The 25,665-nt window shown below is 41.7% G+C and overlaps 1 protein-coding gene across 1 annotated transcript in view; it reads left to right on the forward strand.

Moving 5' to 3' along the window:
• CECR2 (CECR2 histone acetyl-lysine reader) overlaps positions 1–24,541 on the forward strand; it is a 125,966-nt gene extending 101,425 nt beyond the window's left edge. Inside the window, exons 9-19 of the mRNA XM_035128407.3 lie at positions 4,080–4,236; positions 5,375–5,504; positions 5,776–5,813; positions 5,918–6,009; positions 6,163–6,289; positions 8,241–8,656; positions 10,315–10,443; positions 11,831–12,638; positions 13,450–14,860; positions 16,255–16,360; positions 18,018–24,541. Of these exons, the coding sequence (XP_034984298.3) occupies positions 4,080–4,236; positions 5,375–5,504; positions 5,776–5,813; positions 5,918–6,009; positions 6,163–6,289; positions 8,241–8,656; positions 10,315–10,443; positions 11,831–12,638; positions 13,450–14,860; positions 16,255–16,360; positions 18,018–18,023 (3,420 nt within the window). The 3' untranslated portion in view covers positions 18,024–24,541. The remainder of the gene's footprint in view (positions 1–4,079; positions 4,237–5,374; positions 5,505–5,775; positions 5,814–5,917; positions 6,010–6,162; positions 6,290–8,240; positions 8,657–10,314; positions 10,444–11,830; positions 12,639–13,449; positions 14,861–16,254; positions 16,361–18,017) is intronic.
• Positions 24,542–25,665: the final 1,124 nt, after the last annotated feature.

Genomic DNA, 25,665 nt, shown 5'->3' on the forward strand with positions numbered 1-25,665 from the left:
CAGAAGAAAAGCTTCTGTTTTTTAACAAATGTTATTTTAAACATCTTTTTACATTCATTTTATAACATTTCACAGTAAGCTTTAACCTTACTACATGGCCACCACATATTATAAAAAGTACAGTGGTACCTCGGAAGTTGAACAGAATCCGTTCCATAAGTCCGTTCGACTTCCAAAACATTTGCAAACCAAGGTGTGGCTTCCGATTAGCTGCAGGAGCAGAAGCCGCATCAGACGTTTGGGTTCCAAATAATGTTCGCAAACTGGAACACTCACTTCTGGGTTTGTGGCGTTCAGGAGCCAAAACGCTCGACTCAGAAGGTGTTCATGAACCAAGGTGTGACTGTACCTTCTTTCTCTTTGCATTTCCATTATTCGATTTTGAGTTATACATTTTTGCCAGTTTAGATACCACCTACTGTACGTATATAACTTTTTCATGTAGTTTTCTCTTAAACCATAGCATACTGTAAATTTTATATCCATATTCCACGATCGTTCCCACATGTCCATATCTATTTTATAACCAATATCTATTGCCTGATGTATCACTGAAGATTTTACTTGCTTATCCTTTGTCTCCCATTCCAGTAATATCTTACACATTTTAGACAGCACTTTAACATTGCATTCCAATAGATCTTTCTCCAGTTGTGATATTTGTTTCTCAAACCCTCGTTTCCCATCTTTCTTAAATACTTCATTCAAATGATATTGTATCCATGTTGTTAACTTTCCTGATAAATCATTAAATTCTTTTAATTTAAATTCTCCTCCCTCTTGTTTTAATAAATTTCTATAAGTTGTCCAACCTATCATCTTCTTTTTCTTTACCACTATGGCTTCCAATGATGAGAGTCAAAGTGGTGTTTTTATCTCCAATAATTTTTTGTATTTATCCCATACTCTCTACAATTTTTTCCCCTAATTATGTGATTTGTAAATCCTTTGTGTACTTTCACCTTTTCATAGGCGTGCCAGCTTCCAATATTATCATGACCCTCTAAATCTAAGATATGTGGATTCTCCAATGACATCCAGTCATTCAGCCACCCTAAAGTGACTTACATGCCACCGTTTTTAGCCTAAAAAGCTGAAGCATGCATTGAGCTAAAAGCTAAAACTTTTGAAATTCTAAGCTGACATTCTCACTCGATGTGTTGTGTCCAATATATATTGGGTTTTTAACCCACACTACAAATATGGGATTGAAACAAGGTTTCTGGTTTATGTTTTATTTAAATTAGTTTGTCTGATCATATATTCTCAGGAGACCAGGAGAAAAGTTTGGGTGCATCTCATCTTTCTGAGAGGGGTTTGCATGTGTTAAGACAGATAAAGCAAGAGACCTCCAGCTTCACAGACTATCCCTGTAGTACTGTACCTTTATATCTATGCTGACTTCTCTCTATCTCTTTGATGTTTATGGTGGTATTGCATTTCATTTACAACTTCCTGCTCCTCCTCATACACTTTATTTGGACCTCAAGGCAAGAGGTCATCTTGGATCAATCTTCTGGGAACAAAGGGGCAAGCATAGCTTTGCTTCTTTGTTTCTCCAACTAGAATTCCTTACAATAAGCTTTCTTATTTAAACCATGTATCAGTCTGAATGCCTTTCATCTAAAGGTGTGCTCCAAGCAAGAATTCGTTTAACTAAACTTAACTTCCTCTGCTGCATATAAACACTAACATTTCCTACATTGTAGAGTTCTGGCAACTATCAACCTTGTTTGTAGAATCAATTTCCATAATGCTCCCTGCATAGCAGGGCTTGCTAACCCCTATCGCAGGGACCTGAGCTGGCCGACATGCATTTTTTTCTTTCCTCTCCCAAGACCCTACCAGTTAAAAAAATAGAGTGCTGGGGTGAACAATGAAGTTTAAACAAATTGATTATGCATCAGGGTGGTTATTTGATAAACAGAAATGAGGCAAAACTTCTCATTGACTAATCAATATGGATCAACTGAGAAGGGGAGCTTTGTGCCTGTGTGTGTTTCCCATGACTTGCACACGTTTGTCCTGTGTGGTGGGTGAATGTGGAGTGACCACACTCACTTACTGGTATGCGGCCTGTGGAGGATTGGCTAAACGTGGCACTCAGGGCAAAATGGTTAGCCATCCCTAGTATATGTTGTTGTTGTTGTTTAGTCGTTTAGTCGTGTCCGACTCTTCGTGACCCCATGGACCAGAGCACGCCAGGCACTCCTGTCTTCCACTGCCTCCCGTATATAGGATGGCTCTTAAAAACTATATTGGCACACAATGCAACTCCCAACTCCTACCTAATATGAACAAGAAGACAGAACATATCTGGCTAATTCTGCAACACAAGCTGACTGAATGTTAGCTTCTGATGCTTTGAAATCTGTTAATGGCCAAGGGCAGATTGCTATTAAGATCTACTGAAGAGGGCCTGATTGTGATCCTATCTAGGCAGGAAATAAGAACACAGTGACTTTTCTCTTGTGGCTGTAACCTCTGGAGCCAGCTGCCCAGAATAACCTTCCCATATTTAAGAAGAAGATGAAAGGATTGATTTTAAATAGGCTTTTAATGTGAAATGCTGGGGGGGGATTTATGTTAGCTACGTTTTTTTTAGTATACTTATGAAGTTACATAGTGTTTTAATTAATTTCTGTGACACCCCTCCCCCCACGCTTTTTTAATCTTGATTGAAGTTACAGGCACAGAACAAGTTTTCAGAATATAAGTAATTACTGGAATTGTTAACAGTTAGGTGAGATATAGAACACTTTAAATAAATAAATAAATAAATAAATAAATAAATAAATAAATGATAGGGCTGTGCTGAATTTTCTTGGAGCTCATTCATATATGTGTGTGTGTGCGCGCCATTTCGGGGACATGAAGCTTCTGTGAAAGGTCAACACAGCGGGGGGGGCATCTTTTGCTGTAAAAATGTGATCCAATCCCTTTTCTTGGCAAAGTAATTTCCAAAAGAAGATAAAAGATCATCCTAAAACTTGTGGTGTGGTAACCTTATAAAGTGGCTCCTTTAAGACAATCAAATAATTTACATACTCTGGACAAGATTCTGGCAATCTTTTTTGGGGAGCACATATGAACGGGGTACAATTATTCCTATGTGCTCCCCCAAAAAAGATTGCCCTGGTAAAGAGGCACTCATGCTTGGGATTGGGGTAGTTTGTGCTATTATAAATATCTGTAATACTGGTCCCTGAGAGGTACTGGTCTGTGTTGAGCATTATTCTAAACCCCAGTTGTTCAGTGTTGGGTTTTTATAGTACTTTCTGAACCTATCACTGATGAAATATTCAATTCCACATATATTCTTTATGTGTTCACTGTTCCAGCATACAAATAGAAAAGCCTGCACAGTGCATCTTCAGAGCATTCTAAATGTAGACTGTAGAGATTTTTGGTGGCAGTCTGCCCTCTCATAACTTCCCAGTTGGTTCTTCTTTGCTTTAGCAGTGGCATTGTAAAGAATAGCTTTATTTTCACATTTCAGGCCAGTATACATTATGTGACAGTGTGTGCGCATCTAATGCACCTTTTGCAATTATCACATGTTCCTTCCCTGACTATTCATTCTTATAAATGTGGTTGTATGTGCTGAAATCAAGCTGCATACATGGGAAATGCAGTCATTGAAAACAAACAATACATTTCCTGCAGTTATACCTTGATTTGATCACGTGGATGTACAGTACATTTATAAGACGCAAGATAAAAATTACAGGGAGGTGCTTTCCTCTGATGATATTATCTTGTTTTAAAAATGTGCAAATGATCCAATTTCTCATTCAGAGTCAAGTCTGTTTCTAAAGGCTATAAAAGGGTTACAAAGGTATATCAGCTATTGCAATAATTTCATGTAAGGCAATCATAAGCTGAAACCCAGTGTGCTGTAATGGATAGAGAGTTAGACTAGGGCTGTGGATGCTGGTCTTCAAAGTTCCACTCAACCTTGAAGCCCACTGGTTAACTTTTGGCAAGTCACTGTATCTCAGTCTGACCTACCTAACATAAAATATGGGATATAAATATAATAAATAATAATAAGTAAATAGTTGTGTTTCTTTCTGCAGGTGACCCCTGTGGTGCTCAGCAGAATGGAGAAGCAGAGACGGCGGGAAGAGGAGGAGGAACGTCAAATCCTTCTGGCAGTTCAGAAGAAGGAGCAAGAACAAATGTTGAAGGAGGAAAGGAAACGAGAAATGGAGGAGAAAGTCAAGGCAGTGGAAGGTATGCGGATCAGCTTTACGGAAGGTTTTTTAGGTGCTCTTGGTCTACAGTTTATTTTTATATACATGATATTCACTTCACAAGCATAATACACCAGCATGTCACTCAGTTTAGTTGTTTAATGGCAATGATTGCTTGTCTTAGTCTGACACCCTCACCCCCAAAAATCATCACAATATTTGTATCCCCTCATTAATTTCATATTCCTTTTTAGAATATACCTCAATACATTTTAACAGAACTATATATCCTGCTTGGCCATAATAAGGTCATCGTGACAGTATCTTAAGAACAAAAGGACATGCTTGATCAGACCAAAGGCCTATCTAGTCTACCACAAGCAGGACATGAGTGCAGCAGCACTCCCCTGCTTGTGATTCTCAACGACTGGTATGCAGAGGCAGGCTGTGTCTAATGCTAGAAGTAATATAGTTATCATGGCTGGTAGCTTCATTGATAGCCTTATTCTGCTTCAATTTGTCTAATCTCTACATTTTGTGGCAGTGAATTTCATGCATTGCATAAAGAAGTATGTTTTTGTATTTCACGAATCCCCAACCATTTAGTTTCATTGAATGACTCCAGTTCTAATATTAGAGAGAGCAAAACATCTTTCTACCTACTTCCTCTGCACCACACATAATTTTATACACCTCTATCATATCCTCCCTTTCTCACCTTTTCTAAACTAAAAAGGCCCAATCATTATAACCTTTCCTCAAAGAGGAGTTGCTCCAACCCCATGATAATTCCACTGATGACACACAGGAGTGTGAATGACCTCCTGAAACCCTGGGCATTGTACTAGAAAACTTAACAAGAATGTACAGTGGTGCCTCACTAGACGAATTTAATTCGTTCCACGGGTCTTTTCTTATAACGAAAAATTTGTCTAGCGAATCCCATAGGAATGCATTGATTTTTTTTTTTGATTTTTTTTGCCCATAGGAATGCATTAATTGAATTTCAATGCATTCCTATGGGAAACCGCGATTCGCTAGACGAATTTTTCGTAAAATGAATTCGTCTAGCGAGGCAACCTCCACTAGAAAAAACCTTTCATTAAGCGGAAATTTCATTAAGCAGGGCATTCGTTAAGCAAGGCACCACTGTAATAGTTTTCCTTCCCTATCTGCAGAACGAGCCAAGAGAAGGAAGCTCCGAGAAGAGCGGGCATGGCTGCTTGCCCAGGGAAAGGAACTTCCCCCAGAGCTTTCTCACTTGGATCCCAGTTCACCTGCTAGGGAGGAGAGGAAGACCAAGGACCTGTAAGTAAATTGCAGTGAGTGGCCTATAAATACAGAAAAACAATCACACCCAAAACAATTGATTGTCAATGTTAATGTTGATGGCCAGAGAAAAGGCTATGGAAGAATTATATTCTGTGGCATTAAAAAGAGTGTGAATGCAGGCCTTGGAAAGCATTGCAATTGCTGTAATTGAACATTCAGTGATAAGGATAACATACCAGAGACAGAGTTGAGGAGGAAATGAGGCTGGAGAAAGTTTGCATTAATATCTTACATTTCCTCTTTGCAGTTTTGAATTGGATGATGAGTTCACTGCCATGTACAAAGGTCAGTCCCCACTCCAGACACTAGCTTTGCAGGTTGGTTGGTTTTTAAAGTATTGGCATCCCATTTGTATGTGTAACAGTTTATCATCTTTTTGCTGCTGACAGTTCTCGATGTAGTGAAGGCTCACAAGGACTCCTGGCCATTCCTGGAGCCAGTTGATGAATCCTATGCCCCAAATTACTACCAAATTGTTAAGGTAAGCAGTATGAAGCCCTTTTTTGCATTCTGAACATTGTGTTGTAGTTGATGCAATGGAATCTGCATCAGGCAGAATAAGAATACATCTTTTTAAAGGATGATTGTAGCTTTCAAGGTCTGTAAGCCTGAAGCAAACTGGGGTATTTTTCAGGCTCCCATGGATATATCTAGCATGGAGAAGAAGCTAAATGGAGGGCAATACTACACTAAGGAGGAATTTGTGGGTGACATGAAGACCATGTTCAGGAACTGCCTTAAATACAACGGTGAAAATAGTGGTAAGAATTAGGAACCTGAGTTCCATTTATTGTGTACATATACATGGAAAACAGCCCAAGCCTCCCTGTCACAGGGTCGCTGGCGGCTACTCTAGAGTAACGACTCCAACACTTTGCCTTTTCATGCTTTTATTATGTGCAGACTATTTACAGTGCAGAAGCTGTACAATGTACATGTTCTCAGTCTGGGTCAGTACCCCGGAATGGGGATTCCCGCGTCTTTTTCCAACAAAGTAGTCTGGGAATCCCCAATCTCCGCCCCCTTTTCTTCATGCGCAGCTCCGGAACTGGAGGGAGGGGTCTTCTAGCCGTGTTTTCCTGCCTCCCTCTTTCCCTCTCCCTTCCTTCCTCTCCCGGTCGGCGCAGAGGCTCTGTGACCCTGTCCGAGCCCTGCCCTCTACTTCCTGTTTCCCCGCTAGACTCATCTCCTTCCCCCGCTCCCGCTTGTGCTAGGAGAGGAACTGGTGGTCACGATGGGAGGGGGCAGTCTATAGCTCCTGTCCCTCACACTCCCATAGCTGGATTGGACAGAAAATGGATGGAGAGGTTAAGCCCGTAATTTTTAATTCACTACAAACATTTGAAAAATTAAATAAATGTTCCTTGTGGCTATATTTATTCGCATGAAAGGCTTCTGGAGTAATATGAGCTGGCATTAGGAAAACCTGCTCTTTTTATGATCTTCTTTCAGACCACAGTCTTTATGTCCTCATGCTATTCTGTGCTACTGTTAGACCAGAGGCATCATCTTTCAAAAAGTTGTGGCTCTCAGAAACCTAACCTTGTTAAAAATGCAACAGTACACAAAGCCCAGAGAAATGGGCTTAACTGTTGATATAATCTGTAGGATTGTCATGTGCATATAGTTTAAGCATAGTTCCTTCATGTACAGAGTTCCAGTTGTGTGGCTAGCATTTCTGTGTTAAGCTCTGTGTGGCAGCTGCACACTAAAAAAGAGAGAAAAAGATGAGTGTGGTCTTCTGAATTTGGGTGGCCTTACGCTATTGGGCAACATTATGAATCATTTACTAATATATTGTGGATGGGATTCACTCAAAGAGCCCTGTCACTGGAAGCCCTTCACAAGGACTTCTGCTTGTGTCACAGGGTTTCCCCTCACACTGCCCCCTGCCCCATAGCTGTCATGTTCTCCCTTCTTTTAAGGGAAATTGCTGAATAGGCTTCCTTGCGAGAAAAGGGAAAACTTGACAGCTATGCCCTGCCCCCCAATTGACTTGGGGAGTATTAGGAGAACACCAGAACAGCACATGGAAGGACAAATCATTCCTTCTGGCAAGCTGAATTGCTTATACAGACATGGGGCACTGCTGAATTCCATCCTTTTACTTGGGTCTACCAGTTGCACACATTTCAGAAACAAACAGAACACTTACTTTAACTCATTTTTAAGACCGTTTTTGCCCAATACAAGACTTGATATGTGAAGCTGAAGTGGAGTCATCCCATTACAGTGGTACCTCAGGTTACAAACACTTTAGGTTACAGACTCCGCTAACCCAGAAGTAGTACCTCGGCTTAATAACTTTACCTCAGGATGAGAACAGAAATCGTACGGGAGTCCCCATTAGCTAAAGTGGTACCTCAGGTTAAGAACAGTTTCAGGTTAAGAACGAACCTCCGGAATGAATTAAGTTCATAACCAGAGGTACAACTGTATCTGTTTAATAAACACACCACAGAGGCATCTGTTTGTATTACAGTTTGCATTCATATTGATAATTTAAAATAAGGAATGTCACTGAAGGGGATGCATTGAAATGCATGTTATAGCTTCCAGTTTTCCAACTCTGATTGTATTTTATTTCCTTTTAAAAAAACATAGTAAAAGCAGAGAGAGGTAATAACCTACATTCCAAGGGCAGTTCTCAGCAGAGGAAAAATGTAACTACCCATAAAACTCACTCTCTTTTATTTGCTTCTTTCAACACAGAATACACTAAAATGGCTTATAACTTAGAAAGATGCTTCCACCGGGCAATGATGAAACACTTTCCTGGAGAAGATGGGGACACAGATGATGAGTTCTGGATCAGAGAAGATGGGAAGCGAGAGAAAAGAAGCCGTCGGACTATACGTTCCAGCACAGGGAATGTTTGGACTCGATCCAGAGACACTGAAGGACCTGGCAAGAGACAACAGCATGTGCAAAATGGAGGAAAACTTCCACCTCACAAGGCAAAACACAGAGTGCCTACTTCTTCCTCTTCTTCCTTCTTCTCTGCTGAGGGTCCAAGTAGCAGTTCTATTCATCCCTCTGGAGAAGTGGCCTCTTCCAATGGCCGAGGCTTCCTGAGCTCACACAGCTATGGTGGAATGCCCAGCCGTGTATCCCATCCAGGGCAGATGGTGAGTCCCACTCCAGTGGACCAACAGGAAAAAAAATATTATTTGGCAGGGATTTCAGAAGGATCAACAGCAAATGGGAGGAAGTAGCATTAAGTATCCAAGCTAATACACACCACTTTTCCTTTTTATAACGAACTTCATATTTCCTTTCCTTTCCCTATTCCATCCTTCTTGGTGCAGTTTACACTGGACTTGAAAGAACCCAGATTGGGGTGAGGGTGGGGAGCTGGCACTAGACCTTGTCTGGAAGATAAAAGGTTTGGAAGGATTGTTTCTCATGTAACCACTTTAAAAAAAATTAACTGCAAAGAAATACAGTCTGAATTTCAACTAATAGAATCAGAATTTGAAAAAGAAAACACCATCTAGTGCAGCCATCTTCCCTCTTAGTCTCACTTCACAGGCATTATTATGCTCACTATCAGGGAGGTGGTATATTCAAAAGTTTGGCAATGGAGCATTTTGCTCCGGATGGTTCAACAAACAAGGGAGAGTGCACACTTCCCAACCTCTCCCTAATGATTTCCTGGGTCAATGGTTAATATGATGGGGAAGGAATTTTCTACCCAACCTCAAATGTTGCAATCAATCACACCCTCAGCAAAAGCGACCAAGTGTTCCCAGGAATAAAAAACCTTAAAGTTGGATTCATAAAATTGCTTGCCCCTGACTCAACCACAGTAGGATTTGTTTCTTTCAAAATTGTTCCAGAGAGACAATTCCAGAGTTTTATAGCTGTGCTAGTTAAATTTCACATTTGCATTTCACCTCCCAGGTTTGCAGCAAAGCTGCTGCAGACCGCATCTGCTGTACATGCTTAGTAGGGGGAAGCTGGGTTACTGCCATTTAAAATTGTGGGAGGGAAAGGGGTAGGAAGTGGTGAAAATACTGTTCTTATTAGAATTGCCAACATTTGTGAATTTGATTGTTGGAGTGCTGTGTGCAGCCTGTGTGCTTCTGCTGTGATGCATCTGTGGAGAATCAGAGGCAGTGACATGATTTATCTATCAGATTTACCTCCCAGGAGAACAAACAAGAGGCTAGGCAGGAAGTAGAAACGGATGCTCTTCCTCTCACAGGCATAAGGTATTTGGTTCTCCTAACTGGTGAATTTATCAGCCTCACTAGTGCATTGACCTTCAGTGGATGGGTCTTGACTAAGAATGAGCATTTTACTAGTAAAAAATGAAAAAAAGAAGATTTGATTGATGGAGTGGTCAAATAATTTGCAAAATCTTTTTAGGGCATTAAAGTTATGGTAACAACAAAGAAGATAATAATAAACAGATTGGTACTTATACCAATTATGAAAAACAGATTAGAAAGCTGTTGTGAAACAATGACACTAGCTTTGTTAAAAATGTAACTATTTATTTCATTACCCATCCATTCCCCCCCCAATCCCTCAAGGGCAGCATTCTTAATTTTCTCTCTAAAAAATCTCACCACTGCAGCTCTGTTGACTAAGAATGGGTGATTGGTTCAGTGTCACTTAAAAAACATCATAGCTGAGTGAGGAAATGAATCTGGGTCTCCCTGGTCCCATCTTGTAGTTTAAAGTGAAAGGTGGCTCCTCAATCTGAAATGACTGAAGTTTGTGACTGTAGAAATTCCATCTCCTACTAAGTTGCATAGGTGACTTTTGTTTTCCTGTACAGAGATCAGCAGTGCCAGGACCATTTGGCTCTTTGCATGGGTCTGATCCAGCAAAACCATATGGGTCACCACGAGTACCAGAACCACACCCTGGTGAGCCAGGTCAGCAGCACCAGCACTTTGTCATGCAGGTAAGAAACATAAGCTGAAAGGAGCTGCCACCTGCATATTTAAGAACTGCATGCAAGTCTGCAATAAGGAAACCTTGATTCTGCCTTACAAATTACAAACAATTACTTATTCATGGTCTTATTACTATTGCTGTTGGGGCAGGTTGGGGGTACTCCTGGATCTTTTGCTGTCACTTGAGCCTCTGGTGGCCTCAGTGATGCAGAGTACCTTCCATCAGCTTCAGCTGGTGGACCATCTGTGCCCATATCTGGGCAGGGATAACCTAACATCTGTTGTTTCTATGCTCTGGTAACCTCAAGGTTAGATAACTGCAATGTGCTATACATAGGGCTGCCTCTGAAGATGGTTCAGAAACTTTGGTGCAGAATTCAGCACCCAGGCTGCTCATTGGGGCAACATGGTTTGAGCATATAGTGCCAATCCTGGCCCAACTGTGCTGGCTGTCAGTTAGTTTCTGTGCCCAATTCAAAGTGTTGGTTTTGACCTATAAAGCCTTAAATGGCTCAGGAATGCAATACCTCAAGGATCGCCTCTCTCCAGATGAACTTACCCAGATCCTATATGATAACCATCTGAGGCTCTTCTTCATGTGCCTCCTCTGCAAGATGTTCAGAGGGTGGTAACATGAGAACAGACTTTTCTGTGGAGGCTCCCCATTTGTGAAATTCTCTCCCCAGGAAGTCTCAGCTTGCAGCTTCATTATACACCTTTAGGTGCCAGGCGAATGTAATCTGATACTTTTTAAAATGTGTTTTGGGAGGGGGTGAGGGTGTTCTTGTTTTTTTTTTTTAATCTTGGATTTTTATATTGTGAACTGCCCTGAGATCTATGGATGGAGGGGTAGTATGATGATGATGGTAATAATAATAATGATAATAATAATAATAATAATAATAATAATAATAATAATAATAAGGTGGCGCTGTGGGTTAAACCACAGAGCCTAGGGCTTGCCGATCAGAAGGTCGGTGGTTCGAATCCCTGCGACGGGGTGAGCTCCCATTGCTCGGTCCCAGCTCCTGCCAACCTAGCAGTTTGAAAGCACGTCAAAGTGCAAGTAGATAAATAGATAAATAGGTTCGCCAGAAACAGCTTAGTCATGCTGGCCACATGACCTGGAAGCTGTACGCCGGCTCCCTCGCCCAATAATGCGAGATGAGCACCACAACCCCAGAGTCGGTCACAACTGGACCTAATGGTCAGGGGTCCCTTTACCTTTAAATAATAATAATAATAATAATAATAATAATAATAATAATAATAATATTCTAGATTCTTCGTTAAAGTGTAGTCTCAATTCTTGCTGTTATATATCCGTTACTAATGACTTTGATTTTCCTATGTCCACATTGAACCTGCCTCATTTTCCTATGTTTCCTTCTGCAGCCTACAGTTGGATTGAATGATCCCAGAGGACATCGGCTTCCTGCTCCAGAGAAGCAGGTATGTGCAGGACCAATGCACGTCTCCACAATAGGACCACAGCCTGGATCTCTTCAACTTTGTCGGATGACAGGTCCTCCCTCAGATGCCAGTATGTATTCCCCTGCACAATTTCAGCAAGGATTCCCTTCTCCAAGGCACAATGGACCCCCTACAAGACAAACAGAGACCTCAGAGGTTCCCCCTGGACATGTTTACAGGCCCTATAAGTACCTAAACCGTGCACATCCTGCTGTGTGGAATGGAAGCCATGATACAGTAAACCAGATGACCTTGGGAGTAGACAAGCGACCCTCAGTGGGTCCGCCTCGTGCTTTGAGCCACATGATGGACCCTCAGGTACTGAGACCACCTTTGCCACCTAATCAGTGGACTGAGCAATCCAATTTCCTACCTCATGGAGCTCCACCCTCAGGATATATCCGACAACCAGGAAAAGGCCTTGGTCAGAGAATGCAGCAGCAGCTACCAGCCTCATTATTTGGGCCTCCCACACAAATGCCAAGAGGAAACCAAGGTGGGGATTCCATGATGGACAGTCCAGAGATGATTGCCATGCAACAGCTGTCCTCCCGGGTATGCCCACCTGGCGTGCCTTACCACCCCCGCCAGCCTCCTCCCCCCCACTTGCCTGGACCATTTCCACAATTGGCCCATGTAGCATCTATGAACATTCAACCTCCAAAAACAGTTTTAGGGAATGGGAATTCTCAGGACACCAGTCAGACAGTTGATCCAGAGAACAACCAAGGTAATTGCATGTTCTTGATCTGCTTAGGCAAAATATGGTGGCTTCATCAGTTGAGCAACTGATTTATGTCCATTTCCTCAAGCATCTGCAAAGAGTTAGGGACTGCTGTTGCCATTGGTGAATGGGGTTTGGGGGGGAGGGCTGTCTGTCTGATGCTTTACTATGGCATGTGCACACATAGGTGGCCATGAGAGAAAGTAAGGTGACTAGTAGATTTTATTGGACACCATTAAGAGCAGCAGAATAAGAATTTGTTTTGATACAAGTATACTGTAAGTTTTCCCCATTCAAGCCCCTTGAAAATAACAAGAACTGCATACCTGCATCATGGTTAGCATGTATCCACATCCCATGTTTATGTATATTTGTAGAATGTTAACAGTCTTCTTCCAGCACCATTTTAATTGTGAAGCAAATCGGGGCAGGGGGGGGGGGGACTTCATTACATTTCTTCACTGTTCCCGATTTACTTAAAATTGTGAAGTTAATAGGTACTGGTTTCACTCAGGCCTTGTCTAAATGTGATGTTAACTGGGTTCAGAGATTGGGAGCAGGCTGCAGGATCACACACTCCCTTCTGACACACATGCTCAATTACACTAAATTGTCCCACTCCCCTTTAACATGGCTCAGCATTGCCTGTTATTGTTGCTAAGACTGATAAAATTAACTATAGGGATGCTCTAAACTCCCATTTCATAAAACCAAGTTAATATTATGTCTATACTGGACCTTGGAGTTCACTGTAATGCTTCTGGATGTTGTCAGTTCATGTGATGAAAAAGATTTAACTTTGCTTCATTTTGCACAGTGAACCCTCCACCAGGAGTGGAAGAGAAAGCCCAGTGTATTGGCCTTCCAGAGGGGACATACCCCAAGCTGCTACCTCATTCCAAGCTTCCCTTGCAAATGGATTGCTCCAGGCAGACCCAGGAAGGGGAGGGTGTTGATTCTGGAACTAAAAATGATCCAAAAGCAACACAGAGCAAGAGCACATGGCCATCGGAGAGTAACTATACAAGTTCAGCAGCCCAAGGATGTGCGCAGGACATTGTAATAGCAACAGAAAGAGGGCCTGTGCCTGAAAATGGTGCTATAGGTGATGGACCATCCACTGACACTGAAGGGAAAACTCTGGTTGCTAATATAATGGAGAAGTCTCGTTGCACTGGAGGGAAAAACGTGTTGGAAGCAACTGTGCCTTGCGTGGGACAGAGCACCAATACTCCTGCTGCCATGGACAGCAGTCCGGCAAGAGGCACCTCTGGCCAGTTTGCCCCTCTCTACATGCCCAATTTGGAGTATCCAAATTCAGCAGCACGCTATCACATCAATCCAGGACTGCAGGGATTTAATCCAATGATGGGAGGGAAACCCCACCCAGTATCCCATTCTCAGCATTTTTCTGCCCGAGGCTTTCAGCCTAGTAACAGTCCCCATGGGGTTTTCCCCCGCTACCGTTCCCACCAGGGCATGCCATACCCTTACCAGCCTCAACCTCCTCCTTCCTATCACCACTACCAGCAGCCTCCTTACTATCCTTGTCCACAGGGCTATTCAGACTGGCAGAGGCCTTTCCCTCCCCAGTCCAGTCCCACTGGTCATCCACCTGGTCCATCACCTCTGGCCAGGCCTCCTTTCTCAGACAGAGCGACCATGGGCAGCGGCATGCAGGGCTGTGAAGTGCTTACCGCTTCTTTGGCTTCCCCAAACCGAATGGACATGGCAAGCACCAAAGAGGTTCCCAGCAGTGGGCAAGAGCTGCCACCCGAGGCTGAGAAAACGGATGAATCCCAAGAGAGGCCTGAGAGTCCCAAAGAGTTTCTTGATTTGGACAACCACAATGCAGCCACCAAGAGACAGAGATCAGTTGCAGCCGGAGAATACCTGTATAGTTCATCACCACCACCACCCATGAGTTCTTCTGGGCTTGGGTTTGGTTCCTCTGCTTTCCCACCACATGGTGTCATGCTGCAGACAGGGTCACCTTATGCACCACGACATCCCAGCAGTCACTTCCAGTCCAGAGCTTATGGGTCACCTGTGAATGCTCACTTGGCACATCTTCCAGCCACCAATCAAGCCAATGGTCTTGCTCATGAGGGACCTCTGTACCGCTGCCAGGAAGAGAATGTGGGGCACTTTCAGGCCTTAATGATGGAACAGACAGGACGTGGAGGTGGCATGGGGGGACTGTCTCCAGATATGTATAGAACAGCAGGGTAAGACTGTTCTCTACGGGATAATGAGGTGGGGAAAGAATGCCGGGGTGGGGGAGAGTGCTGAATGATAGTTGCTGTCATAAAGGTGAGATTCCAAAGAGTAGCAATGAACAGTGCACATCACTACTATGTGTGATAGAGCTTCACAAGTCACCTTTCAATGAGAGAAGGGATTGATCTGATAGTTTTGATTCTGTTCATACCTGTAATGCCCTCACAGGCCCTTGTCCGCGGTTCTGGTGTCCTTATATAGATCTTCTAGCACATTAACATTACATGGAACAACATTTACAGTTCTTGTCCCCACAATCTTGGCTCATATTTTAAGTTTTTACTCTTACTGACATACTGAAATTATTTAGAAGTGACTGCTGCAATCTCACACAGAATTTCCTGTTTCCTGGAAATTATAGTTCCTTATACAACTTCCGAAGGTTTCAACTTCCGAAGTTGGCAAACCCAGAAGTCTTTTCGCCCTGTGCACGTTCTGTGCCTGTGCAGAAGCGGCGTGTGCGGTCAGCGCATGCGCATAAGCGCAAAATCGTGCTTCGCGCATGCGCTAAACGGGCGCTTCGACAACGAAGAGCGCCGCGGAATGGATCGCCTTCGTAAGTCGACGTACCACTGTATTTTTGTTCACTTGTTAACAAGAGCTGGCAGTGCATACACACCATGGGTAGAAGAGGGGGGAACTGACTTTCTGATTGATTGATTGATTGATTGATTGAGGATATTTATAGCTGACCCTTCATCTCAGTGGATCCTAGGGCAATGTTTTTCCTGAATTATACTACTAAACCATGAAATTTTTTCATTTGTTGATGTTATCAATAAGGTTTCTTGAATTTTTTTAGAAAGCTATTCATCTACTTCATATTGATTGAGATAACAATTCAGTAGTAGAGGTTGAAGGTTGCTTACAATACTACCGTCACTTCTTTTTGGTAGACTATCCAATCCTATTGTCTATAGATTTTGTGTGGGAAAGTTTAGATTACAGTGGTACCTTGGTTTGCAACTGTTTTGGATTACAACCATTTTGGATTATAACCACGTCAAACCCGGAAGTGTGTGTCCCTTTTTGGATTACAACCCATTTATTTTAATTACAACCCCCCTTTTGGGGGGGGGGGAGGCCCCATTGGTGAAAGTGTGCCGCTGTGGATTGCGAACGTGCCTCCTGCATGAATCACGTTCGCAACCCGAGGTTCCCCTGTAGATCTACCGGTAACTGTGTGTGACCAATGCAGAATACAAACCTGACCAAACATGGAGTTCTGACTCTCCACCAAATGAATTTCCCATTTAAGGAACATACGTCTTTGTATAAACTGTGTGTTTATGAAATGGTATGCCATTGCTAAGGTTGCCATTTCCATTGTGTATGATTCCAGAATGCACATGCACCAGCCACAAGCCCCGTTCCTAAAGGTGCCTACCACAACACCAGCCCGGGAAGAGCCTCCAGCACAAAAAACACCAGCATTGCCTCTGGATCAAGTAAGTACAAATAAAGGACAGACCATAGGGAATGTTGCACCATGGTGCATGAAATATGTGAGTATTAGTAGCTTTTGTGGGAAGGGAGAAAGCAGAACCAATGGTAGGCCATACTTTTTATTATAATTTGGTGAGTGATATTGGTCCTTGGGATTGCTTTAAGATTGTCCACACTTTTGCTTAGGCTTAGATATTTCTGAAATCATACGAAGCCAACTGCTAACAACAACAAACAACAATGCTGCATTCATATTGCATTTTGGATTGGACCAAAGCACTTCTCAGTGATACATACAACAACCTTATTATGTCAGGCATGCATTACAATCTTCTTACTGCAGTTGGTAGAAAACTGCAACTGGGAGAACATAACTTGCCTAAGGCCATCTATGTAGTAAGTTCATGACTGCGGCAAAATTTGAACTGGGGATTCCCAGCACTCCTTTTGGGCCAATACACCAAGTTCTTGCTCTTAATTCGTTAGACATGGCTGTTTATTAAGTCCTTCTAAAAAATGAAAAATGATTTCTGTCCTAGGTTGATGAACTAACTGTGGTGTATTTCTCAGTCTTTGCTTTCAAAGGGTATAAAATCAGTTTCTTGTTAGGCTGTTCTGATATTGTGCCATCTGGTGGCCAGACTAATGATACATTACATGTGCATGTGTGTTTGTTTTTAAAAATAGCTGTGGGGAGGAGGAGATGGTCAGAGTAGCAGTCACAGGTTCCCCTTTAGAGGAAAAGCAGCTTTGAGTATTTGGCACGATTGGGATTGAGTGAGTGAAGGGGCAGGGAGGGTTAAGCCACTCTTCCCACACACCATCTGCTTGCCCCCCCCCTGTTGCCTACCTTGAATGGATCACCTACACTTGATACCAGTGTTGAAAGTCTTGTACTGGATTCTCATCTGCTACCAGGCCAAGGTAAAGGTTCTTGTATTAGTGTACAAAACCTGAATGTCTTTGGTCCAAGATACCTTAAGAAACACCTTTCTTCTTACATCCCAAGCACTAGTGGTCCCCATGGACCAGAAGCATGACTCACACCAAGTATCTGAAGAAGTGTGCATGCACACGAAAGCTCATACCAAAATAAAAACTTAGTTGGTCTTTAAGGTGCTACTGAAGGAATTTTTTTATTTCACACCAAGAAGTCACTCCTTTGATATTGTTGGCCAAACTCTATGGAACTCTTCCCCACTTGGAAGTCAGACAGGCACCTCCCTGCTGAGTTTCAGGTGTTGTTAAATCCATCTTACTTCAGGAGGACTTTGCCTCATGAATGATTATCTGGTATTTTAAATTTTTTCTCATGTTATTGTTTAAAAAATTGATACGTTAAATTTCTGATGTTTAATTTTGTGGTGTTTGTTTTAAATTTTAAATTTTGCATTTTTTATTGTTATATACCTATTTGAGAAGCATGATATAAAATTTTAAAATAATAAATAAACTGCACAGTCCTGGAGAAGACCATCCCCCTTACCCCCCAAGGAAAATCTGCTGTCCCTCCTCCAAGAAGGAAAGTTGTTTATTGCTACCCTGATTTCCCCCGTCCCTTTGCAGCTACTATTTAAAACCAAGCTTGATCTTTATTTTTTATTTAGAAAACTACTTCTGAAACAAATAATCATCACTTTTTTGTCTGTCCCTTTTCAGAGTTAGTCTAAGGCTGGAAGGATTTGATGGAGATGAGAGCCACATATGAGTGGATGAGAGCAAAGGGAAATATACTTTCTACGCTCATCTTCTTTCCCAGAAGCAAATCTTTCCAAGGTCTGGTGGAATAGAGCACCTCACAGGACTGTCTCAATGACACAGGGGGAGCAACTTGAACTAATGACATTTTTCACCAGAGACTTAGGTTTCATTAAGAGTTTAAAGGGGCTCTGTTTGAGGAGCTTGAAACTTTCATGAACTGCTAAAACTCAGGTATATTTTTCAGGGTGAAAGACAGGAGGCTATTGAAAGTACTTGTATTAATATGTGTGTTTGGAATGGAATCCAGTTTACAGATTTTTTTTAACCTGTTGCCTTTTTAAAGAAAAATATTTTTGTTGGTGAATGTATTGTACATTATTAGGGTGGGAGTGGTAGGCCTCAAATGTTGTGGGCATAGCACTGGGATGATCATATGTTTACAATCATGTCACAATGAAATCCTTCAGGAGTGGGTAGCATAGCTGTCAAGTTCTCCCTTTTTTTAAGGGAAATTCTATTATGCTGAATAGGCTCCTCGCGAGAAAAGGGAAAACTTGACAGCTATGGTGGGTAGATGCAGGAAATAATTGTTTCCCCCCCCCCTGGTTTTTAAAAATCAACACCACCTATTGGTTACCTGGGGCTAAGGCATTGCCTGGCAACTGGCCACAGGTGTTGCTCAGGAGAAATCAGTGTTCCCCAATCTTGCCCTTGAATTGTATGCACTGCTAGTTCCTGCCACTATTGGAACTAGGAAACCAGCAAACTAGAATTTCCAGAAATTTGGAAATCTTGTTTAGAATTGTAACAGCCTTTTCACAAACATTTCTGGCTGGGAATAATAGTTACCCTGGCATACACCCAAGCTGAGATTATGGGGATAAGAAAAGAGAATGTTGTTACATGTAATGCCAATGTTTTCAAAGATCTCTTTAAAGATGCTAGAACCGGAGACAAAGGCCTGTGAGGATATTACAGAAGGGTTTCTTATGCAGCATCTGTGATGCTTTCAATGACACCTAGAATGAAATAATATGGCCCTCTGATTTTGTCTTAAGTATGTGGCTCTAGCCAGGCCTGGACACACATTCAGTCAGAGTGTGAACATTTTCACTAGGCACTACTATATTCTGTTGATGGATGCCATAGGTCTGCCCATTTGTTTACTTTGTGCCTGGCATGAGCTTCAATGTATATCATAAGTGATCACTCCCTTGTCTCACTGTGTGTAGAAGTTAGTGACTGAACAGGAAAAAATCCATGCTTATTTGAGCTCCTCTGTGCCCATGGAAAGCAGAGAAAGGAGCATGTGAGCCAGAAATCTATTCTCAGTCTCATGACTAGTACAAGTAGCAAGTAAAAAAGGACCACGGCCACATCTCTAGTGGCAGTTCCAGCTAACCTAATACAATTAGAGTACACAGCTCATGGACAGTCATTTTCAAAGGAAAGAAACAGGCGCTGGCACCTAGGCCCTGAAATAATTTTTTTTAACGTGATTTCCCCCTCCCACAAATGAATTTATATTAGGTGTTTTGTTTTGTTTTTGAGAAATAGAACTCTAGCCCAGAGTCATAGCCTCATTGCAGGCAGTTACCATATGGTGCAAGCTTGAAAGGGGCTCTATCTATGTCTATCACTAAATATTACTTGAGTTTCTGCCTCTTCCCTTTAATCTCTTCTAGTCTGCTACCAGATAACTTCATAAACTAGGGAAGAAAAATTTCCATTCCTTGTATAGCAGATGTGGCTAGCTACTGGCTCTGCAGAAGTTGTTCCACTACCTCCCATCAGTCCCAGTCAACATGACCAACATTAAAGGATGGTGGAAGCTGTAGTCCCAACAACATCTGGTGGGCCACAAGTTAGCATAGTATTCCCTCCCCTCCCCCCCCCAAAAAAAATCAGGAATACATTCCAAATGTGTAGTCATTTTAGTCTGTGAAACAAACAAACAAAAGAATAATGTTGTTGCACCTTATAGATTCACTGGTTTGTTGTGAGATATACTTTAGAGAGCAATGAGTCCACTTTCATTAGAACTGTGAAGCAGGTTATTGCGTGTGAAAGCTTGTGTGTGCAATGATCTTGTTAGGTTGGGCTTAAATGACCTACATGAGCTTATTAGCACATTGGAGTTATGAGATAGCTTCTAGTATCTACAGTAGTGTCCGGTGAGGGTAGGACTCTGTTGCTCTCCTGGTTTCCTAACAGAGCAGGTCTCTGGCACTTGCTGAGAGGGGAGGTGTGAGGTGTAGGGAACTTAGTGTGATGCATGGTGGCAGGAGCAGCAGATTGGTTCTGCTGCTGGGAAGCCAGAAGAGTAACAGAGCCCCACTGCTACTCAGTATCTATAAACACATGGATGTTAGTGGCTCCTAGGAAGGCATTGTAATAGGATAGTGGTGTTATTTCTTTTAAAAGTTGATGGAAAGCGTTTGCTATTTCCCAGTTCCTGTTCTGTCGTAATTTTGGCATGAGTGGTTGAATAATAAGTGTGTGAGCCTTTTGGATGGCTAAGATAGATGAGTGGCACAGCTGCAGATGGACTGATAATGGGCTTCAAAGCTTGTGCTTCATGTAATGAAAGAACTATCTCAAGCAATAACCTCCCCACTTCTACCCATCTGTATCTGTTTAAGATACAGATGGGGTGCCACACATTCTGGCCCTGCAGGACTCCTGCCTTCCATGTGGAAGAAACCTTTTTTAAGAGGCACATAATGACCCCTGCATACTTCTCTCTGAAGCATCAGCAGGAAGGGAAGAATAAATCCTTTCCTAAAGCAGACACACTAAAAATAAAGAGAAGGTGTTAATGGTAAATGTCAATCATGTAAACAATATCTATATGAGGTTTTTTTTTGGGGGGGGGAGTTTCCCTCATTGAAATAATTACCTAGGCATTGAAAAAACCACTATTGACTGGTATTAATTACCAATATTGGTAATTAAATCCTTCTAGTTGGATGAATTGTTTTACTCCTTATAGTGTCTTGTTATCAATAATGGTCTATGATCCTCAAATAGAGAGGTATTACTGATACTGGTGAATGCTACAGTGCTTGGATATATGAAATACTTCTAATTCAAACAAAACAGCAAATATCAGCAGTACATCAATAGTGTGCCTATTGTAAAAAGTAGTTGCATATTTCAGTTGATGTCTCAGTTCTAGATCTGAAGTTGGTTTGCATTTTCCTGTGTTTGGAGAGTAGAGGCAATGTGTTGATGGAACTGAAAATAAGGATCTGACAGACATGACAGTTCAGTAGGCTCCCTGGCGGTGCACAGTGCTTGCTTCATTTGGTAGCATTCCAATATAGCCTTTATCAATAAGTTAGCACTATTTGATTACAGAGTTCTCTGGTCATTCCTTTGTGTCATCATATGTCCCAACTTGAAGCAGGAAATGATGTACAGGGCCTAGAAACCAGAAAATATAGTTTGTATCTTTGTATGAGGAGAATATGCAAGATTTAAGTTTTCTTCCAGCAATGCTGGTTTTTTCTCAGTGAAAGGAAGTGTTTATTTCCCATATATTTCAGTGTAACATTATCCTATATGTATGTTGACTGAAAAACAAAGATGCCTCTGATTGTATAAGGCCTTTTCTCCATGAGAATAGATTCCACTTTTGTGTGAGGTGCAGCTGCTCTTCCATTCCCTCCCAGCAGCCAGACACATGCTAACCTGAAGCAATATTTCCTAATCTATTCTATAATAAACTATAAGAAGGTCCCCCTCCCCCCCAGTAATTCAAACATTGTGTGGAGCATCTCCTTTAGTGCCCACATTTACCACTGAATTAAATATTTTTTTAAAGAACATGTCTTTCTTCACTGCTATATGTTAGTGGGGAAACATACCTAAGAAAATAAGGACTGATTCTGGCATACCTTTTCCAATACTTGTGCCTATGTTTACAGTGAGGAGTGCCAGATGTGAGATTTCATAATGTTGAAATAGTGAAGTGTTCTGAAAACAAGTAGGAATAGATACATAAAAGCAGACAGCAGCACACCTAAATCAATCCTGTTATGAATGTGAAAATGAAACAGATGAGATTTTGAAAGAGACTCCAAAACTTGATTGTGGGGAGATGGTGGTGAATAGGGCTCCCAAATGCACTTGTCAGTGGTGAGCATATTTTTAAGTTGCCGAGTGCAAAATGGGAGGAGAGTGGAGAGGCTTGCCCCTGCATTCCCACTCAGTTTTGGGGGTTCTTGGAAGCAGCAACAGTTGGAGACTTCAGAAATCTAGCACAACTTCAGCCACAAGTCCTTCCATTTTCTCTAGGGGTTACCTTTGCAGCCATGTGAGTTTCAGAGGCACTCTGAAGTGGCAAGATTTTTCACAAAGTTAGAATACTGCCACAACATGGCACATCTGAAATATGATCTTGCCCCTCTCCAGATTGGAGAGTCAGAGTGAGTGGCAGACAGCTACAGAATTTGGCTAACTACAAAGACCAGACAAAATTTTGGATGCTGTTGATGAATGTTTGGGTTGGAGAAATAGAAAATATAACTTGGCTGACAACAGAGTGACAAAAGAGGTTCTTGCTGATTAGCATGTATCAAAAATCTGCTTTACTATAAGGTGATGAGCAACAACACAGTAGGAATATTGACTGTTATCGATGGGGAGCTAAATGTTGTTGGCAGGCCCTACTGTTTTTAATTCCTGTGTCTTCTGGCAAGAATCTACAGGATTTCTGTGAAATTTTTCAAACTGTGTAACTATTTCTACTAAGTACTTGTTTAGCATTGGCAGTATACCAGGTGCTTATTGCAATATTAACAGCTGCCAAATTTCTGCATGCTTTCTGTAGTCAGAGCATTGAAGGATCCAATGAATCCTGGTGGGGAATTCCTCTTAGCTCTAGGACAGTGATCAGTGCTACCACAAATGTCAATGATTCTTTGGGTTTGGCCACATTCTCTACTGACCACAAGGTGTCACTGTTATACAATGAATTTAATTCCCTCTGCAACTGACTTCACTGACGTTAAACAGGGGGCTTCCAAGTGTCATGGTGCTGAATTCTCCTTTGGATATAAATGCAAGTTATAGTTAATAATTTATGCACCCTGGCATCTACTAATGCTTTGTTCTTCCATAATAGTTCAGTGCACACTACAGCCTGACTATTTAGCAATAAAAGCAGAGCAGTTATTGTGCTTTCTTCAGGTTCCCCCCGTTATAAACGTTAAGTATATCATAGGAGTCCACTGCAGGGAGGGAAAAAACAAACCCAGAGATCACTGGTGCCTAAAAATTGGGACTAGTGACTGGAACTTGAATTACTGTGGAAGTTAGTTTTTTAGTCTGGCTCCTGATTTTACACATACAAAAATTGTATCTTGCTCAGTGTTTGAGTACTTTTTTTCTACTGCTCAGCTTTTTCCTGCACTACTGCATTTTGTCTAAATAGAATGAGATATTTTCTCCATGGTTAGGAAGGACAGCAAGAAATAAGTTTTCTAACTAGAGAAACAAAACAATAGGCTTGGTTGCTAGAGAATATATTTCTTAGTGATCTGAGAATTTTTAACAATACTTTTGGTTTTTAATTTGAAGTGGTTGAGCTTTGACAATTTTTTGCCAATCTCCATCATTCCTGAAATGTTTTCTGGGTCATTTGGTGGGTGGGATGGGAGGGACTGTATTATTGTAATTAAGATTGTAAAGAATGTAATTTGCCTATTTGGGGGCAAAAGGAGAAGAGAGAACGTTCCTCTGGATGAAGTCTGATGTTTGACTTGCAAGCTGGATCCTGGTCTCTGTCAAACAGCTGAAATATCTTCTGGTCAACAGGACTACAAGCTGTGGCTGCAAGTGTCCTCTCACCATCAAGCTGTGAAAATATATTACTGACAAACTCTGGGAGGAATCTGACATGGTTTGGACTGCACATGGCAGTGTCTGGCTGGATAAATGAATTTCTCAACTAGTTTTGAAAGGGAGTTAGCATGGGTCTTCCACGCCATAGCAGACTGAACTTGTTAGTGTGGCAGGAAGCTACTGTCAAGAGGGCCCATTAATTGGAGAGGTAACACCTGATATAAGACTGACTGAATGACTGTGAATTCCTCCTCATGTGCTCTTCTATTTTCCCCAACTGGGACTCAGGTACCTCACTTGGCTGCCTTTTCCACTGCTCCTGAACAAACCCTGATCACTTTCCTTGCCCATGGAGCACAGCATCAGGGATCCTTTCCTCTACCCTTTTGCTGCTGCAAAGAGTTGGGTTTGAACTCTCCTGGTCAATACTGGAAAGGGGAATGCTATTTATTTTTATATTGTGTATATTTCGTCTTGGTCTACTGATTCCCTGAGAGCGACAGTTACCTCAATAGTTAGTTTAATTTTCTGTGTTTGGGTAATTTTTTTAAGGATCCTTTTTTTAAAAATAAGCTTGATCCTTGCAGATCTGTAGATTTTATTTCCATAAGAATTTGTTATTTTGTATAAAGTATGTTCTTAAAATAGTAGCTGGTCTTGGTCTGTGTGTATTTCTTCACCTCTAATTCCTCATGGAAGCTGCTTCATACTGAGTTAAACCATTCATCCACATATCCCGATGCTGCTGATATGACTGTCAATGGCTGTCCAAGGTATCAGACAGGGATTTTTACTTCACCTCCTCCCTAACCTTCTTTTACATACAAAGCTGTAATCTCTACCACTGAGCTATGGGTCTTTCATCCTGAAGGATTCATATTTGATCAGTGGTGGTAGTTCAGTGATAAAGTCCTGTTGAAACACTCATAGATAGATTACCACTCTCTGTTCTGTGATATTTGGAAGGTCTAGTGATAATAATTATGGAGTGGAGTAGAATTACACTTCTGGTCTCCTGTGTAGGATCCTTAATTCAGCATAAGAATATAAATTAGCAACTACGATTGGGTCAACAACAAAAATCACTATATTGCCACCTGAAGCAAATTTCCTGTACAAATGCTGTTGAAAAAGACTGATGTCATTAAGCTAGAAGAGACCAAAATGCCAACTCCGAGAGTTGCCACTTGTCAGTCATGTTGCAGATGGATCCACATAATCTGTATCCTAGTTTGTCGCAACCAGAAAGGAACTATGAACAAGGAATGTGCAAAACAAATGTCTCCAGATGACTAAAGCAACTGGGCCAAGCAACTGAGCCAACTAAGCCACATGGGGGGAATGTAGGATGAGTGTATATATGTTCTTTTGTCAAATTTGGTGTCCTTCAAGCAAGCTCTGCATCAAGATCTATGCTTCAGCAAATAAGATCTCACATTTCAGCTGTGATGCAATGCAGACATGTCACTAGTCTCAGCTCCTCCCTCCGCCATGAAATAATGACAGCTTTTAGGTTTTTAGATTAATTCTAGTTTGCAGGGGTAAGAGAAAGCAAAATGGGTTTTTCAATAAAAAGTAGGCATGGCTGAGGTCAATAATGTCATTTAATGTACGAATCAGTAAGCATACTGCATACTGAAAATATGCAATGGATATATAAAAGCCATTGAAAACGAGTAGAGCACACTTCTCACCACTGAAAAAAGCATAACTAACATCCTTGCGTCTAAATTATTTGGGGGGGGGAGACTTCAAGGTC

Source organism: Zootoca vivipara, chromosome 9 (genome assembly GCF_965207765.1).
Source record: "Zootoca vivipara chromosome 9, rZooViv2.hap1.1, whole genome shotgun sequence".
Lineage (NCBI taxonomy): Eukaryota > Metazoa > Chordata > Lepidosauria > Squamata > Lacertidae > Zootoca > Zootoca vivipara.